Source organism: Hippopotamus amphibius, chromosome 6 (assembly GCF_030028045.1).
Source record: "Hippopotamus amphibius kiboko isolate mHipAmp2 chromosome 6, mHipAmp2.hap2, whole genome shotgun sequence".
Classification (NCBI taxonomy): Eukaryota; Metazoa; Chordata; class Mammalia; order Artiodactyla; family Hippopotamidae; genus Hippopotamus; species Hippopotamus amphibius.
Window position 1 is genome coordinate 14920968 of NC_080191.1, and position 21087 is coordinate 14942054.

Here is a 21087-nt window from a genome sequence, read left to right on the forward strand (position 1 = left end):
ACAGAGTGGCTGACTGGAAGCTGTGGCTTACTGGGCTGCCAGCATCACAAGAAATTATTGTACTACATATCACTTGCTCAGAAAAAAAAGGTTCAAAATTCAAAATTTGAAGCATGGTCTTTACTGAATATGTATCATTTTTGCACTATCACCACTGTAAAGTCAAAAAATCATAAGTTAGGAACTGTTTATAAATTAAATTATTTTTAAAGTGACATTGATTAAGCAGCTAACATTTACCCTGATCTACCTAAATATGCTAACAAGGTCTCATCAGCACAAATCCAAATTAAATATTATGATCTTTTTATTTTCTTTATATTTTATCATATGTACTCTTTTTGACCTCTTCATTTGCATAGCTTTCTTAGTAACTTTTTAAGATAGCTATAATATCTCTCTTTAATTGGAGAAGCACAAAAGTAGAAATGTTAATAATTTCTGTTCTTATTATTTGGAGTTATATTTTATATGAATGCCACTTTGCAGCCCTTCCTTAAATTGCTAGTATTTGGATGATAAATGATTATAAATAAATAAATGATTAATAAACTACAAGAATTACCAGGGTAATTAAACTTTCAACAATCACATTAAAGTGTATTTTTATTATGAAAAAAAAATAATTTCTGTTCTTTGTAAGGATATGTCATTCTAATAGTTAGATAAATGTAAACCCCAATGTATTTTTTCAAGAACTCCTTTGACTATCCTAAGAATTCAATAGAAATGTTTTTAGTGATGACTACAAAAAAAAAATCTCTTGCCATATTTTCTCATATTTAGTTCATTGCCCTCTTACCATTAAAAACTATATATTCCTGATGTTTGTGTCAATAAAGCAAAAAAGTCAAATAATACAGTAAGGGGAAAATAAATCTTGATTCAGCATTCTTTCCAAAGTAAATTACCTACCAGACTTAAATTACTTTAGACTGTGACCACCATGATGTCACAAAGACAGAGACTAACTCTAATGTAGGGTCAATAATGAAAGGAGCCAGATGGGTAGCATCAATGTGAGAAGTGAAAGAGAATAAGCCAGTAGCAAGAATTTCTAGACTAGGGTGTGCAGTTTTTAAATCTCACAAAGTCTCAAGGCAGAAAAGCAAGTAAGAGCCACAATCCCAAACCGCTCTGCTGTGTGCCTTGGGCTGCATGTTCAAGTTTTCAGCAAGGCAACTTCAGAGTTAGTAGAGTCCCTGCTGGGGACCTGGGTGGAAGAGGGAAGGTCAAACCTAGAATGCCTGCTGACCTGCTTAAAGTGTTTCAAATTCAAAATCATTAAAAACAAACAAACAGAAAAACACTCTGTTGAATAAACAACAGATCTGCAGATCATATTCTGCAATGACTGCCACGCTTCTGTCCCAATCTATAATTAATACCTATGGTACATTTGTCCCTTAGCTTTTATTGCCTTCCCCCCCCCCCCACTTTATTGGCTAAAAAGATTTTTTCAGGCATATAATTCTACCAGTCAAAGCACTGGCAAACATCATTTGCCCACTGTCATTTGCCTAATGATACCTTCAAGCTTGACCAGTAAGTTTTTCAACTTTCTAACCAAATCACTAATACAAAATATTGCCCATTTCACTCACCATCACCCTCCTTGTTTACTTTTATAAAACATAATTTAGCTAAATGTTTACTCTTCTAAACATACTTATCTAGTTTCATTCTCTGTCAGTTGCTTTTCTAGCACTATTTGGATGAAGGTGTTTTGGCTCCTGAATCTGTAATTACCTACAATCACAAATATTAGGTATCCCTTTTTATACATCTCAGGTTTTTTGGGTAGAATATTATGAAGTTTCAGAAATTTCAATAGCACAAAATTTTAAATTAAACAAAATTTTATATGATTCCCAGATTTTAAATCTCTCAGGACTATATAATTCAAAAATTCTATTGATTGATTCATCAGTGGTATTTATTGTTATGTTTTGTTTTAATCACAGAGTCAGACTAAGTCAAGATGATCTTTTTTCCTGCAATCTATGCTCAGAACCATGATTTTTTTCATTATATGATTTAATCAAGTCATTTAATATTTTTTTCAGTTCCAAAATTTAATAAAAACATCTAAGTACTCTTGACCTCACAGAGGTATTTTAAATAGAATGAGTCTTTATCTTGGTTTGCTTGGATACCTCAAGTTTACAATTAGCTTCCTGTTGTAAATGTTAATAGCAACCCTCTTATACAATTAAAAATGTCATGCTTTGGATAATAAATCATAAGGTCACTTTAATTATAAGCATCAAATTAGATAAGTAATATGAAAATATTTCAAAAACCACAAAGAATTATAGAAAATTATATTATTCACTTTTCTTATTTTATATTCTGAATGGTTCTTAAAATAAATGTGTTCTTCATAAAAAGAATGCATATTTATCATTGTCAAATTATAAAACATATGGAAAATAGAAAAGAGAACATCACTGTAAATGTGAACCTGTGCACATACCCATGTCAATCATAGTTAATGCTTCAGTGTACTTCCTTCAAATCTTTTATCATTACATGTATGTTCCTTGCATAACTTCCATCATAGTCTTGTAGTTAATGGCCCAGACTCTGAAGAGGGTGTCAAACTACCAGGATCCCATTACATCGCCACCTCTTACCATCAGGGGACTGGGGCACATTACTTCTCTGTGCCTCAATTTCCTCACCTATAAATGGGGAAATAACAGTCTCTATCTCACAGAGCCATCGTGAGGATTAAGTGAAAAAGAAGGCAATGTTATGTGTTTATAAGCATGCTACAATTATTATATAAATTATTAAATAAGTCCTAAGATCTACACTATCATGAGCATTTTCTTCTGGCATTAAAGTTAATCAGCTTCATAATTTTAGTGATTACATAAAATGAACATTGTATAAACATATCACAGTTTAACTGTCGTAGTTAGAAATAAGGCTTCAGTAAACAGTTATTTAAAAATATCTGCCCATGTATTGTATCATTTTAAAAACAGATTCCTAGAATGGGAATTACTGAGCCCAAATAATATGAGTAATTAAGATTGTTAGTACAGGTTGCCGTGTAGCTTTCCAGAGCTACTGTTGTCTTTGCTATCATCCCTTTGCTGGTTCATGGCATGAAACAACCTCCTAACAATTCATCTTCTACTTGTAATACTTTGACTTACATGATTGAATGATACTATAATAGTTCATGACTGTTGCCTTTATTTCTCGATATTGTGCTTTTTCACATAAAAATAACATTTTATTTCAAGTAATTCTTTCCACTTAAACTTCCAGTATCTAGTATTAATCATGCTTACCTTATTTGTGTATTTGCATTTGTTGATAAATAAATATCTATACTTTTACTTTCAACATCTCATTTTTATGGATTTCTTTATACACAGCTTATCATGAATGTTCTTAAGGTCCTACCTTTTTTTTTTCCTGAATCTTATTTTTAGCCTTGCTTCTTTCATATTATCTGGTTTTCAGTATTTCTTTTCTATCTCTGGATTTTTTGGTAGATTTTTTTTTTGCTGTGGTAATGTGCAAGATAGCAAAGTTTTAGGTCTACTAAGTGGATATTGTCAACTTTTGTTTAAACTTTTACAATCACATTACAAAATCAATATTGAATCATAAAAATTAAAATGACATCTATTCAATGAAAATTAACTACTTTGGTTCATTCTGCTACTACACGTACTGATTCATAGTTTTAGTTAATTTAATCTGGGGTTGTGGACACTGCCTCTCATTTTCTTTTACTTTGTATATTATAGATCATCTCTCTCTCAAGGAAAACATCTAATTTTTAATATAATCTTTAAAACAATTATTCAAAACCTTCTTTCTGTGTGCTTTAACTATTTTTAATGTTCACTAGGATTTCTAGTCACAATTTTTCCTCTTTGTTGAGCGTTTGTTTTTTATCATTGTTCTTATACAAGACAACTTATTTGTAAAGGATAACTATGTGACATGCTTCTATCTATTTGTAGATTTGAAAATATTTTTGTCATGTTGCTGCACAAAGAAAACTTGACTAAATAAAGATATATTGTGTCATAGCCTTCTTCTTTAAAAGCTCTGTCTTATTTGTGTTTTCTAATATTTAATATTACTAAAAAGACTGAGGGAAGTCTAATATTTGTTTCTTTGTTGGTAAATACTTTTTTTTATTGAAAGCTTCTAGTATTCTTTATTTGGAAGTTTTAAATCTTAATCAGGAGAGAGAGACAAAGACAGAGAGATAGAGACTGTAATTCTTTTTTCATTATATTTGCCAGAAATATAAGCCATTTCTCTATTTTCTTAAGGTAGATTATATTGCATTTGTAATTTTCCTAAACTACCCATGTGGTCATGTTTTCTATAAATGTTATATCCTTTAAATGGGATGTTTTCCCTCTTTCACTACCTTACATATGTATCTTGATCACTGATATAAACAACTAAGAAAAGCAGTTCCTTCTTCTGTGTAGCAATAGGCAGAACAATTTATGTACACCCCCAACACAGAAGTATCACATTACATTTTAATTGTAATTCTTTCTCTCTCTCTCTAGTTTAAACTTAAATCCCATGAGGCTAGAGACTGGTTTACTTGTCCTTTTATCCCAAGGCCTTTAAATATAGGAAATACTAGGGGCTTTCTATGTGAGAGCTCTGAATATTTTGGTTGAATGAAGGAATAAATGTTATCTAATTTGTCTCAGAAATTCCATTTATGTTTTACTTTGAATCAAAATTATATTTCATTTTTAGGGAGGGTGGGAGGAATTGGGAGATTGGGATTGACACATATACGCTATTGATACTATGTATAAAATAGACAGCTAATGAGAACATACTGTACAGCACAGGGAACTCTGCTTAATGCACGGTGGTGACCTAAACGGGAAGGAAATACAAAAAAGAGGGGATACAGGTATATGTATACCTGATTCATTTTGCTGTACAGTAGAAACTAACACAACATTGTAAAGCAACTATACTCCAATAAAAACTAATATAAATAGAGAGAAAAAATAAAATTGTACTTCATGTTTATGTATCTTATCCTCTTGTGTTAAACTCTGACTTGAAGGAAGAATGTCACCACTTTGAAATTTAGATAATAAATACCCAAGGAATATTTATTGAATAAATGACTGAATGGAAAAAATTAGTGAATTACTGCATAATGAAGACTTTCAGGGTTTTTTTAGGTTGTTAACTTTCCAAACCTGTTCATTCATTCCTTCATTTGGCAAATGTTGAATGTATGCTATGTGCCTATTATTTATTTACAGATTTTGTCTTTCATGTTTTGTTCTTCACATTCTGTTCAAGCTCTACCTTAATATTACATTTAACTTTGGGAGTAATGTCACATGCTACTTATTTGCATTTTTCCTAAGCTACATTTTATACATGTTATATAGATATTTGCAAGAATCTTACATAAATATTTTATGCTTTACTTTTTATATTTCTCAGGATTTTTTTAAATTCTCCACATAATCTCATGTGGTAGACTACGTTTTCTCTTTGGTTACTTTGTTTTATTTTTTCAAGTAGAAAAGGTTTATTTTCAGAATGATTTTAAAATTATTTAGCTGAGTATCTCATTAATTAGTTGATGCGTTATTCATTTATCTTTGTTTTTTGACGCTCAGTATAAATTTCCTTTGTTTTGCACCTCACATTACTCCATCACGTCCAAAGAATGTTTTTCTTTCGTCTCCTGAGCTACATAATTATTTGCCTCGTCTGTAATTAGCATTGTATAATTTCTTCTAAACATGTAACTTAGCACTGCTTTTTGTAAGCAGAATCACTGAGACACATTTTTTATTCTCTGTGGAATCTGCAATAATAATTTGTTTGACAAGTATACTGAAAGCTTTCTCAGGTAGGAACAAAATAAACATTCCCAGCTAAGTGTAAAATATTAGTTATACATAAAGTCGATCTCATTTAAAGTTAGGAAATAATTTCTCCACTAAAAAACAGTTGGCACAATAGGATCTATCAAAATTCTATTTACACTGTCTTATTGACATTTACTAACAATATAACCACGGATGTTGGAGAATGAAAAAAAACCAATACAGTTTTTCATTATAGAACAATGTAAAAAGAAAAAAGAATTCTCTGATTATACATTGTTTTGACTTAATTTTAGACAAATTCATCTGTCTTGAGCAAAGAACTTAAGTGGTACTCTTCCAAAGAAGGCCTGTGTGGTGATCATGAGAAACCACATCACACATTACAAAACAGTCTTAGTATAATGTGGAGTCCATCATAAAATAAGGTTGCTTTTAAAAAAATTCTTCTTGACAAGTAAAAGAATGAAATTAGAACATTCTCTAACACCATATACAAAAATAAACTCAAAATGGATTAAAGACCTAAACGTAAGACCAGAAGACATAAAACTTCTAGAGGAAAACACAGGCAGAATACTCTTTGACATTAATCATAGCAATATTTTTTGGATCCCTCTCCTAAAACAAAGGAGATTAAAGCAAAAATAAACAAATAGGACCTAATTAAACTTACAATCTTTTGAACAGCAAAGGAAATAAAACTACCAACAAAATGAAAAGACAATCTACTGAATGGGAAAAGATATTTGCAAATGATATGACTAATAAGGGGTTAATATATATTCAACATATATAAACATCTCATACAACTCAACAGCAAAAAAACCAAACAACTCCATTAAAAAATGGGCAGAAGAACTGAATAGACATTTTTCCAAAGAGGAAATCAGATGGCCAACAGGCACATGAAAAGATGCACAGCGTCGATAATCATCAGGGAAGTGTAAATCAAAACCACAATGAGATTTCACTTCACACCTGTCAGATGGTTATCACCAAAAAGAACACAAATAGCAAATGATGGTGAGAATGTGGAGAAAAGGGAATCCTTGTACACTATTGGTGGAAAGGTTAATTGGTGCAGCCACAGTGGAAAACAGTATGGAGATTTCTCAAGCTAAAAATAGAATTACCATATCACCCAGCAATTCCACTCCTGGGTATATATTCAAAAACAAAAAAACAGAAACACTAATTTGAAAAGATTCATGTACCCAAATAGAGCACTATTTACAATTGCCAAGTTATGAAAGCAACCTAATTGTCCATCAACAGATGAATGGATAAAGAAGATGTGGGGGGTGTGTGTTTGTGTGTGTGTGTGTGTGTGTGTGTGTGTGTATGTAATGGAATATTACTCAGCCACAAAAAAAGAATAAAATTTTGCAATTTGCAGCAACATGGATGGACTTGGAGGATATTATGCTAAGTGAAATAAGTCAGACAGAGAAAGACAAATACTGTATGATATCACTTATATGTGGAATCTAAAAAATATTACAAATCAGTGAATATAACAAAAAAGAAAAAGACCCATAGATATAGAGAACAAACTAGTGGTTACCAGTGGGGAGAGGGAAGAAGAGATGGGCAATATAGGGGTAGGGGATTAAGAGGTACAAAATATTATGTATAAAATAAGCCTCAATAAAAAAAATTCTTCCCAATAATTAGTTGCCTACACCCACATGACCCATATAGTTTGCCTTGCATTGTATTTACTATTTCTTTGAGAAGAAAAGGCATTCCTGATAATACCGTTTAAGGGTATTGAGAAGTAAAAAGCATAAGGAAGGTATTGATATTAAATGCAAATTTACATTTTGAAGATAAGTCCTCTCTCCAATTGACAGAATATACATGAGTAGACTGCATATTTCTCTGTTAACTAGTGTACCCATTCTTCCTGGATAATTTGCAAACTCAGGCTTCTCAAGTGTGTATGGAACACGAATAGAAGGGACAGAGTTTTTTCAACACAGTAGTTTTCTCACTAAGTGTTGCAGGTAAATTAGAGACTTTATGCCCTCATTTACTTCACCCATTGCAATGTTACATTTTTAAATGGAAAGTACAGATAGTTACTTAATCACTGTCTAATAACAATTAATAGTACTGTACTTCCATAGTGTTAAGTATTAACAGGAGATCACTTCAAAAAGAATTGTCATCTGATCTCTCAACAATAAACATGAAACATTTCATAGCAATGCCTATGTGCTGCCTGTCAGGGAGAATTCAGATCAAAGAACAATTACCTGGGACCTGGGCTTTTTTCAATCAGAGGTGATTGGCCTATCAGTGCAGTGCAAAGAACCCCTCAGTTAACCACTTTTCTAAAACTGTCTATTAACCAGTCAACATGGGGTCTGGAATTTCACCATTTGAGAACTACAGCATTGATATGAAAGCAGTAAATCAGTAAGTCTATAACAATCTTACAGAAAGGGATGACTAATCTAAACAGATTTTCCACCATTAAGATTTTTATTTTTGTTTAGGGCAGAGTCAACCCTAAACATAAAGAGTTAAGAGACAGGTGGTAGTTCTGATGTTTAAAATAAAATTTGAATCAATGAATTAACTGTTCTCAAATATAACAATGTGATAACATTCAATTAAGGGCCATTTTTTTCAAGGATAAAAATGTGATTAGTTTTAAATCAAACCAATGCATTACAATTACATTTAGTGTACATGTTTAATTCAAATTCAGTAATTGAAAGAAAAAAATCAATATTTGGCATTCTCTGATGGACCAAAATAAGAAAGTGTGTGCCCTCAACTAAGGCAATCCTATTTATTTTTAAACATAAACATCATACATAGTTTTCTTAAATATTTCACCACCCTGAAGGTTACAAATTATTGAGCAAAATAATAACTATAAATACACTGACACAAACCAAAAAAAAGTCAGTACAATTGTGAGATAGGGCATGTACTCATTCTTCATAAAAGTTGGACAAATTAAATGGTTAACATCTCCAAGAAAAGACACTAATGTTGGGTCCTGCCTAGGATACAGTTTTGCTTTTTAAGAAGCAAACAACACATTTCCCACTGGCTTAAAGATTACTGGTCAACATCACCATTAGCATTGCTTTTCTACAGGGAGGCAAAAGAAATCTCAGTTCCTAGGAAAGTTGGCAGTCATTGTTGCCATGGCAACCAAAATATATCCATCAAATGCCATCAAAGAGAGAGAGATAAAAGCTTCTATGCATTAGGTGTCTACAAATCTATCAAAACAGAATAATCCTCACTTACCTAGAATACATTTTCAGATTTAGATAAATTTGGAAGACTGTAAATTCCATTCAGACACCTTTTTCATAGGGAGCTAATGATTATAGGATTCTTTTGGCAAGAGAAAGTGCAATAGTAAAATTTTCCATAGAAATTACCATTATTTCTTTTAAATATATATATGTATATATATATATTCTACAAAAAAATTTTTCAGAAAGCACTTTGACACATGTTCTCTTCCTGGAACATACATGCCTGTAAACTCAGGCAGGCATAGTTTTACTAATTCTCACTTTCTCCATGTATTATCCAAATATTTAAGTTTTCAGCAGGAAGCCTATGGATTGCTGATAGCAGTTTCTCTACTGGTAGGTAGAAATGCAAGCAGTGTTTATTCAGAAAACACAGATTTTAAAAGTTGAAATGAAACTTCACTTAGTAAAATATAACAAATTTAAACTTTTTAAAGGTTTGCAAATATGGTTTATCTTGATCTATATTATTTATATAAATTCTTAATTTTGTAGAAATTGGCAAACATATATTCCATAAGATAGCTTTTTATAGCCACTTTTCTTTTTCAAGATTTTCCCTAAAGATACACACATTATAAGCTGATTTTATTATAAAAGCACACTGAGGCTAACATATGGCATGATTGTTCATAGGCCTGTACAATTCCAGGACTCTGAGCACCATTTCTGGCCAGATAAATGTATTAGTTTGATCTTTTTGTTTTTCTAAATTAATATAATATTAATATAAAAGCCATTTTAATACAGATTTATTAGGCCTTTCCACTGAGGAGACAAAACAGTCTATTCTCCAAGTTCTATTTTAATATAAATATCACATTTAAAAGACAATCAGCAAAATAACCAGAACAGATAGCAGATTCTGATGCTACAGAAAGGACAAGAGAGGTACACAAGTATGATTTTAGTTTAACATTTCTATTTAGAAGAAAATATTCTCTAGTATAATAAAAATCCATTTGAACAACCAATAAAGTATAATAGCAAGAGACTGATTTTTTTTTCTTGGAAAGCACATGATGTACATAGTTGTCACAAAGGATATTCAATAAGAAAATTCAATCATGTGGCAGGATTAAGCCATTTTATTATTGTATTATAGTTTCTTAGAAGGAATTCTTTTTAAAGTCTAAGTGTGTGTGTGTGTTTAATGGTCTTTAGATAGCTCATCTTGCAATAGAAACGCACCATTATCATGTAGTGTCATCAACTCAGTTCAAAGCTATTTTGTGTAAAACCCTTCCAACTCTTTTTGCTACAGAATTTTTTGAAGTAATTTTCTAAGAACCTTCTGAATATTTCTTAGTATCTTTTCCATTAGTCATGTTTTTGTTCCATCTGAAACTGATCTTTCCTAAAACATAGCTAAGCCTCAGAGGACTAGGTAAGTAAAGTTAAGCCATTTCCAATGGTAAATCATATCCTAGTTAGATATTCTAAAGAAAAAAAAAAACCCTAAAAATATTAACTCTATTGTCAGTTGTGAAGAAAATTTTTTTATTTCCTCGTGTTAATTATGCCCATTTTCCTTGGCTGTTTTTCTTTTTGTTACTATTTCTTCTTCCAAGTGACTTCAATAATTTCATTAACAGACTGAATACACAGACATAACAGTCAGACCACGTATGACAGTAGAACTTTAACCCAGAACCTCTGGAACAAGCATCCTGGGAAGCCAAACTACAATCTCTGCAGCAGTCTGCCCAGAATGGTCAAGATTTGTTCGATTACTTCCAGCTTCCTTTCTTTTCCCCCACTCTTCCAACTCAGCAGCAACCAGAGAAACTCAAATAGACCCTCCAAACCAATCACCCAAGGTACCTTGCCTCTTGTTAGCCCACCTCCAGTTTCCTCATGCCAACAATCTCCAATCAGAGCACACCTGAGACTTTCCCAAATAAAGCTTTTCCACTCCCTTGCCTGCCCTTGAATCTCTGCCAAATATAAGTTGCTCCCTTGCTATAGCAAACTCTGAAAAATAACTTTTATTTGTTCTCATCTGAGTGGTCTTTGTGGTACTTCCTTACATAAACTTAGAGGAAAAAAAAAAGGAAAATTTATGAATAAGATAATTATTTTTACTCTTTGATGTAATAAAGTGTCAGAAAGTATTCAATTGCACTACTATGTAGAAGACCAGAGGTGCTGTTGGTGCACCCTTAAGCTCAGACTTCAGCGCTGCCTTCTCCTGTGCTATAAGATCCTCTACCCACTGAAGCCTTGACTCACAATCCCAGCACACTGAGTGTTTGACTACTGGGTTTCTCTTCCCACTTTGTAAGTATGGAGCAAAGCTGGAAAAAGTGGGGGAAAAAAGCTGTGCTATTGGAAAATAACTTTGGACCAGACACTTGAGTAAGCATTCAATGGGAAGTATCTCTTATGATTCTCATAGAGATCCTTCATTCGTTCAACAATCAATAAACATGTCATGAGGATGTACGTTGTGCCAGACACTTTGCTCAGTCTTGAATATGTAAATAGTGGGAAAGGAGACACTTTTTTCTCCACCTAATAAATAGGATGTGTATTCTGCCTAGGGACATAGCCTTTAAAAAAACCAAAGTATATAAATACACAATTACAGGAAGTGTCAGGAAGAAAAAGTACAGGACACTATGAGAAACTTAAATTTGACTATGCTTAGGGGACACCTATCCAAAAAAGCAAATTTAAGCTGCAACCCCCAGGATGAGTAAGAAGTTAGCCCAGCAAAGGGGATGAGGAAATTAGACTGGGGAAACTCTACTGCCAAAGTAATAGAAAAGCCTTGACCCTGTGAGGAAATGAGAAACAGCCCGTGTAGCTGGAACATGGAAAACACTCGAGAGAATGGTGAGAGTTGAGTGGGAGAGGTAGGGGGAATGCATTGTAAATTGTGTTTGGATCTTAATCAAAATACAATAAAAATAAACGGATGAGTTAAATAGAGAAACAAAATGGATCATTTTGCTTTTAAAGACATCAGCTGCCTGCTGTGATTTGGGGAATGGATTACTAGGAGGATTCGAACATAGAGGCCTGCTGGGGCTTCAATGTATGTATGTGTCCAGGTGAAGGCTCCCCTGGTTATGACTGTAGCAGTGGATACAAGCAGAAATGGATGGGTTCTAAACATATTTTGAAAATGGAATATACAGTATGGTCTTTGAACTGACCAGAAGAATTCAAGCTGGGAAAATTATTCATTCTGATTTTCCTTTTCCTATTGTTAGTAGTCTCAATACCAGGATCTTAAAGAAAGAAATTGTCCTATTATTGTCTGAGGTAGACAAAGTTGCCTATGGTTTTATCCCCTTATTCTCCCTCTTTTGCTTCAGAGAAGGCACTGCCATGGCCCAAGAGCTTGTTTGGACAGATGGGGTTGGTTATGAATGTGGAATTGGTGACCCTTCTTGGACCTGACCAAGCCCACCTGTGAATAACTGCAGGAAGGAAAAAATTAACACATCCCCTCTGCAGGCTGACCAGAATGAGGAAATATTTTACTTTACTCCTTCCCCTTTTAGTATAAAAGAAGCCGGAATTCTAACTCAGGCAAGATGGTTCTTTGGGACACGAGTCCACCGTCTTCTCCATCTGTTGGCTTCTCAAATAAAGTTGTTATTCCTTGCCCCAGTTTAAAAAAAAAAAAAAAATGTGGTGGGTTGTATATGAAGTACCCTTCCTAGACCATGGCTAACTGGATTGGGTTCTAACCAAGGGCCCTGGCAACATAAAGGAGAAAGAATTCACTTTGATCTATGAGCCCTATCTATGTGGAAAGCTGTGTCCATAGTAGCGTTTTTAACCCCAAGCTCAGTTCCCCGAATATGTCCTACTTCTCTCTGTCAGAAACTACCTACTGCTCCCCCGTTTATCTGCTCCACAGTTACAAATATTAGAAGTGTGGATTTTACTCCTATTAACTGTTTCAATACTAAGGTTCACATTTCAGAAAATGATTCAAAATACATCATTTGAATGACATATAAACATGAGATACTTCTTTTTAGCACTTATTACAGCCCAATTCTATATTATAATTTTATGAATCTATTTATTATTGGCAAATAACATCCCCAGTAAACACTGGGATAAGCTCATATGAGCTGACTAAATTCCACCATTATCAATTCCAGTCTTGGGTATAGACTAATGTTCTCATCTTGGAAGCAAGGTAATTAGGAAGTGACAGCCTCATGAATATTTTAGTTCCAGTTTATTATAAAAGGTTCCTAATTTTGCATGGTCTTGACAAAGGATACAACCTGAAACTCTCAATGAAAAGAGGTAATACCCCTGTAAACTTCAGTCATCAGTTGTCCTGGTGACATCAAATATATATCTTTCTCCTGCATCATTGGGATCAACATTGATATAAACTGTTTTTTCTCTCAGGCTAAAAGACCCCTTCTTTTGATTCAATTTCATTCTGCAATTTCCATCTATGATTGATGCTCCATATTCAATTGTTAGATAAAATATAAGATAATTTATCTTTAAAGCAACATTATCTCAAACAGAATTTTTTCTCAAGTTCTTATCAAAATATTTTTAAAATCTGTAACTTTCAATGATCCATCAGAAAAATATCTAAATGCATATATTACAAATATAAGCAAACTTACTCTAAAATGTTCTTAAAGTAAGCACACACACCCAAATTCTACAAGCCTTTCCTGTACTTTACCTCATCCCTATAAATGGAATCAAGAAAGATCCAGTGTAATGTATAGCATTTGTGTTCATATCTAGTTTACTCATGTATATTAATTCAGACATTTCTCTTGAATATGACCTAACAGTGGAAACATGTTTTAGTATTTAATCCTTTGTATGGCCTGCTCTCAGTAAGAAAGTAAAATAGGAAAGTCTATGTAGGCACATGTGAGTATAAGCTGCATATTCAAAGAATCATATTATCCCAAACATTTTGTAATTATTATATCAAATCTTACAGCTAATTAAGATTATATTAATATATTAATATATATTATATTAAATTAAGATTATATACATTACATGTAAAGAATCAGAAACACCTGATGAGAAAACCAAAGCATTTAAATTGCCTTAAGACATCCTTTATCCTTGAGTCCTAGTTGTCAATTATTATATTCAATATAATGAATTGAAGATGTATTTTTTAGAGTTACTCAAAGTTAAATGTCAATAAAATGTGAATACAACAGGAAATATTTATTTCTTTACTAGGATATATTTATATAATATATATAATGTTTATATAATTAAAGTGAGTAAACTGAATGCCTCAAGTACCTTTTCCAGACCTTCTTCCTTGAGACTGATCACATCCAAATCGAAATCTGTTCGTAAGCCATTGGTTTTGTTGAAAGTTATTCTGCCTGTGAGGCCTTCCCAATGTGCCTTTGGGGAAAACAAACAAACAAACAAAAATCATAGGTTAGTAAATATGTAAAAGATGAGAAGATAAAATTTTTCTACAAAAAAATAAAGGAAACATTATCTTTGTTACTTCTCATAAATTTACTTTGCTATACATTTTTAATGTTTAACATTTTTATTCTCTTCTGAACTTTGAAGGATGTTTTTTTCTAAATATGATATCCTAGTTTCAGTAAAAATTTATTCTAAATTTTTCATTTTAAATAATGCATTTTCCAGGTACAACTTTCCTTTATGAGAAATGTGTGGCTTATGTTTTAAAAAAGCAAACCTCTTTTAGCAAAGTGAGAAGAATTTGCTCACTTATAATATATGAGATAGTGAATATCTCATTGGTGATTACAAATAGAACTACTATTATAAAATACCACTCCTAACATCAAAGTAATATAAAGATTTTATTACAATGAAAGAAACTGAATCTATGAAAAATTATGTTATACTACTTCAATTATACACTTTCCACTTAGAATAATTAGCTTATATTATTTTATCTTGTGTGAGACTGGGAGAAATGTACTAAAATTACTTGATAAAGCTATACTTCCTGCAGAAAGATCTCTCCAGGTAGAAGGAGGTGGGAATATAATAATCTAGCTACACAATGGGTTCATCCCTCAAAGTTGAGCAAGTATCTGGTTTTTTATAAACAGAAAGAGATTTCCCATTCTGCTGGTTACACAGCTCAAAATAAATGTTTCATATTATTTGTCATTTGCAAATAGCTTGGGAAAATAGTTATATATGAAAACTTTAAATAATGTAACATATACTCACAACTATATTTGAAAGACTATATACTGAGACTCAAAAGAAGTAAAACCCAGTAGATAAAGGGTAACATTTCAATAAGGATTACAAATGGATATCACTATTACTACATTTCTTCGGCTCCATGTGTTTCTTGGATACTTATGCGCAGGGATTCTAAAATAGATTTAGGTTAATCAATTACAAATAAAATAGAAAAAACTATAATACATATCTCTATACATATTATAACAGGTTATCACTGAGTTTAACATATGTTAAGTCTCTAGACAGGAAGAAAAAAGTTTTTAATTCAACTTCTTTCAAAGAAAATAATTGCGAGTGGTTAACAAAAATCTGTATTAGTATAAAAAGAAGCAATGGGATCAAGAAGTACAGAAGTAGAAGTGCTGAATAGTATCCAATCACAAGCTCTATTCTGACCTTTCCAGCAACCAATGCAAAGAAGAAAATATGATGAAAACACAACATATAGGATCCATACTTTAAGAAATACCCATTGCCCAGGAGAAACTCAGTTTTTCCTGGTACTAAGATCTGACAGAAATGTCTCTTTTTGGTCCTCGTAAGAGAGACTCTGTGTGATTTAATGGACAAGATCCTCAATAACACCCTACAAAAATACAATAGCGAGTTTCATACAACAGCGTCTCACAGGGCTGTTTGGCACCTGTCTCAAGTGCTGCGTTCAGAAAAAGCTCTTCTGCAACCAGCCAAACCAGTGTGCTATCTCTGCAGCCCTCTGATGCTTAGCTTTACACCAGAAGTAGATGGAGAATGTGAAGTAATAAAAGAATTGTATTTTGTTCTAGGAGTATCATTTCACCTATCTGAGGGTTCAGTAACAGCTAGACAAGGACAATTCAGAGGTATTCTTTGCCAAGGACCTGATGATTCTTAATTATGATTCTGCTTGCACTTTTATTTTCATGATGAAAAATTATTATATGAGGAGCTGATGATTTCTTTTAAGCCATTCATGAAAAATCTTACATAGTAATAACAGCTGTGACTTTTTATAGCAAAGATTAACTTTTCATAGTTAACCTTTCATATAGGGCCTCCCTGGTGGCAGAGTGGTTAAGAATCCGCCTGCCAATGCAGGGCACACGGGTTCGATCCCTGGTCCGGGAAGATCGCACGTGCTGTGGAGCAGCCAAGCCCATGTGCCACAACTACTGAACCTGCACTCTAGAGCCTGTGAGTCACAACTACTGAGCCCACATGCCACAACTACTCAACCCCACACACCTAGAGCTCATGCTCCACAGCAAAGAAACCAGCGCAATGAGAAGCCTGCGCACCACAACGAAGAGTAGCCCCCACCTGCCGCAACTAGAGAAAGCCTTCGCGTAGCAACTAAGACCCAACACAGCCAAAATAAATAAATAAATCCCAACGTAGCCAAAAATAAGTAAATAAATAAAATAATTTAAAAAAGTAAATTTGAAGGATACAAAATAAATATACAGAACTCAACAGCTTTAAAAAAAACTTTCATATAAAATCTCCTAAATCAACTATACTTTAATAAAAACAATTAAAAAAAACTCCTGTTGTAATCAAATAAATAGCACACTTAGCTGACAAAGGAATTTCCCTCATGAGAGGAAGAATGGAAAGAATATGTGTGTATAAATTAAGAGTATGTGTTTGTGTATGTGTGTGATCTTTAAGAGTTTTCCTTTTTTTTTTTTTCTCACTATGGGCATGCTTGGTCTAAAACTATAACAGACATAATAACAAATGATACATGGCCACAAAAATGGCTGTGTCATGCAACACGAAGTAAACTTTGCACTTTTATGAATCCATATATTCTGTTTTATGTTAACTCTAATATAATTAAAACAACTAGACATTATACTTAGGAATCATAACTCTAAAAAACAATTCTTGAAACCTTACAAATTGGATGTAATTTAGTGTAGTGCAAAGGGTGTTCACATTAAAAATTCATTGCATACTTTGTGGCCTACGATTAAATATTCTTTAAACACCTATGTTTCCATGTAAATGAAAAGTAACACACATAAAGAGTCAGAAAGTTGAAAATTAACAATGTCATAAATCATAGGTCCCTGTTTTCATCTGTTCACACAATCATAGATATTTTGTAGGAAATCCATGTATTTATCACACAATTTTTTCCACTTTTTTTCCATATTATTTAGTAAAGATGTTAATTTTGTTTGTATGGGGGAAGGTAGGAAGTTTAATTTAAAAGATAAAAGTGAAAGGTCACCTGTTAGGAAAACTGCAAGAATCTCAATTCTTTCAGCTTGAGGACAAGCGAGATAGGACAGATGTGCGTCTCCTGACTCACCTCTTTAATTAGGCTCATAAAGCGGGTCCCAAAGCGCCAGGGTTTGTGCCGATTGCACTGTAAGGAGCTGACTGTCATCTGGGGAAACTGTTGGACGCCCACAGACACCACGTGCACAGCATCATACATGAGAGCAGCATCAGTCTGAAAGCCGAGAAAAGAGGAAATGTGGCATCAATACAACATGGGAAGCCCATGGTAGGTGGTTTAGAACTGGAGAGAAGGAAAGGGTAAGAGAAATAAATACCCAGTTTTTCTTCATGTAAGGGAGAAAACAGTATCCCCACATGCTGTGGTTCTCTTAAATAAGATACTGTGATCAAATCACTTTATGGGCTCCATTAGGACATCTGACCTACCCTCCCTTTCTTGAATTGCTAACCCAATTTCATATCATCCTAGTATCTCTGCTGAAGTAGGAAATGTTGCAGACATGCATTATTTCATGTTTCTGTCACACCCTGTCTCTATCTTACTCTGTTCTACTGTGTGCGTGGACACACTCCACACACACACACACACACACACACACACACACACACACACACACGGAGAATGCAAATGTGAACATTTTGAATGGTTACATAAATTATATATTGTATACAAAAGTAAATAAGTAAATAATTTCCTTGCATAGGAAGAAAAAAGAGATTTGAAGAGATTCATCTAAAAAGCTTAAAGATATAAACCCTAATTTTTTCTGCAATGCAGCTTTTCAAAAGGTTCAATCTCAGAAATGATGCTAGAGTTTTGAATGTCAATACATGCCTTAATCCCCTTTCAAGAAACTAAGCTTAATACCCTGTACTGTTTTCTTTTCCCAAAATTTCCATATGAATAAAAGTTCATTTTGGCTTCTCAAGTAAAATGAATATGAATTCTACTTTGTTTGCACCTGCTCAAATGACTGACCACTTTAGAGATGGATGATAAAAACTAAAATGTTTATAAGTCATAACAAACCAGAGGCTCAGTGGCTGTCAAGCACTGTGTTAAATGGACCCTCACACTGTGTCTGACGGATGGACGCCAGGCTCACTACCTACAGAAGAGAGCCACACTGACGATGCGAGTAGCAATGAACTTTGGGCCATCTGCTTGGCATGCATTGGAATAAAAGCATATATTTCCTCTTCTCATTCACACAATTAGTGAGCTGTGAAATGAATTCCAAAATGAATAGGAACCCTGTAGATTATAGCGTTTGCCACAATACAATACAAAATGAGTACACACAGTAGCTTTCATGCAAATGGATCCTCGGGAACTTAACCACATAAAATGGAAGGCAGCTACAGAGCACAATGCAATGACAGAACATAATAATAATACCATTTTATAGTTCATAAATCTTTGGGGAATATAGCTCAGATTCATAACCTTCATGTGGTAAATACCAGCTGACTACTTTCACACACTCTGATGGCTGCATAGTGAAAACCACAGTAGTGGAGTTTATACAGGCACATATCGTGAGCCTGAGGAGCAGACTGATGTTTATTTGTCTTTGCCCTGAGTTAACACTCAGAGGACATATTTCATATATCACATGGATGATTTTTAAAAAAAATGTTGCCAAGACATGAAAGACACATTTGATTTTAAAATAAAATGAATTTTTTAAAAATCACTGTCAACAACTGTATAGAGATACGAACATGTTCAGATACTACTAGAGCAGAGATGAAGGGCAATTTTGCAAGTTGCACCACAAGGGAGTTTTTAAAATATCCATGTTCTTTTTAACCCAGTAATTTCTCTTTCTGAAATTTGCCATGAGAAAATCAAAGATAACAAAAGCTACATACATTATTAATTTAAAAAAATAAAAGAGTACACACCTACTGAATGTGCAAAATAAGGAAACAATAAAATCACAATGTTTTACATAAACATGAAAAATCATGTTTTGGAAAATCATTCAGATGTGAAGTTGCATGTGATAAAATGCTAAGTATAAAAGTAGATTATAAGGAACTGTATTTCCGGCATAAACCATTATATACATCTTTATGAGTACTTAATAAATACTAACTTATTTAATTCTCACAATAATGGTTTAATAAAAACACTGATATTGTTGCCTTTTTACAAATGATAAAACCAAGGTTTAGCGAAGTTAAGTAACTAAACAAAGTCACACAGCCAAGAGGTGGAGAGGCCCAGATTCAAACAGCCTCACTATTCATAGCAAGTATTCTTAAACATCATGCTGCATGTTATATGAACAACAACAATCAGGAAAAAAAAAAAAGGGAAGAAAATACACTTAAATGATACTAATGATTACTCTTGAGAGATAGTAGTGAGTAGAATTTATATTTTTTTCCTTTTTCCTTTTTATGCTTTTTTAAGCTGGAGGTTTACTAAATACCATTGCAATTATTCCCAAGATGAAAATTTTGATCTATTGCCACAAACTAACTAAAAGAACACAAACTATGATATTACTACTATCTTACTGACTTATATGATCTTATGTGACCTATATGAAAATCCTAGAATAGTAACCTTATTTAAAATGATAAGGCTAGGAAAGAATTTTGCCTAATTAAAAATTTGAAAATCATTTTTGGTACATAGTTTTAGCTCTGGTACATAGCTTTGGTACATAGTTTACCTCTGGATCAGAGGATATACTAGATGATAATAAACTAACTTCTTTGACTTTAAATGTGATTATGAAAAAGAGACAATATTTATTAAACTCTAAGATAAATACTAGAGAAAAAATTGTAAATATTTAAAAAGTTGCTGATCAAATTTCTTATTGAACTTGAAGTTTAAAATATGTTGATTTATTATAAAGCAATAAATAGAACTTCTGAAACTGCTCTTTATAATATTTTCACCTGCTTAGGGTGCTTTTTTTGTCCTACTTTCAGACTAGTTGTTTTATGTGATAATATGGAGTTGTTTTCCATTTTAGACTTGAGATCTTGTCAAACTTACCTTTACTGTCTTCTTTGCAAAACTGTACATGTGTAAATTCTTTCAGCTTTAAAAAGTTTTGAGAAAACTCCAGCTTATCAAAAATTTTTCTTATTTTCACGAGAATGCATATGCTTGAAAATTTGCCTTAATTTAGTAATATTACTAGTTAACATTCATTCAGCATTTACTATGTGTGAGGCACTTTCCTTAAATCATTTCCTTTAATTCTCATAACCATCATGCTGTTGGAAATTAATTGGGTCTGTATAAAATAGGAAATTGAAGCAGAGAACAGTTATGTAAGTGGTCTAAAAATCATAGCTTGTAGAGGTGGAGCTGGATTTGAATCTAGAAAATCTATCCAGAATTTACATACTTCTCTCTAGTTTTTTGCTCAGTGCTCTACATTTAATAGAGCAAAACAGTTTAAATTATTTTAAAGTTACAAAATATAAGATATCAATAAGTACTTAAATACATTATATAATTTCTTGAT

At 32.8% G+C, this 21087-nt stretch overlaps 1 protein-coding gene across 3 annotated transcripts in view; it reads right to left on the reverse strand.

The window, feature by feature from the left end:
* GRIK2 (glutamate ionotropic receptor kainate type subunit 2) overlaps positions 1–21087 on the reverse strand; it is a 618311-nt gene that overhangs the window by 226005 nt on the left and 371219 nt on the right. For all 3 annotated transcript variants that reach the window (XM_057738750.1, XM_057738752.1, XM_057738751.1), the window contains exons 7-8: positions 17658–17801; positions 14414–14521 (exon numbers count right to left, since the gene is read on the reverse strand). In XM_057738750.1, coding sequence (XP_057594733.1) covers positions 14414–14521; positions 17658–17801 — 252 coding nt within the window. The remainder of the gene's footprint in view (positions 1–14413; positions 14522–17657; positions 17802–21087) is intronic.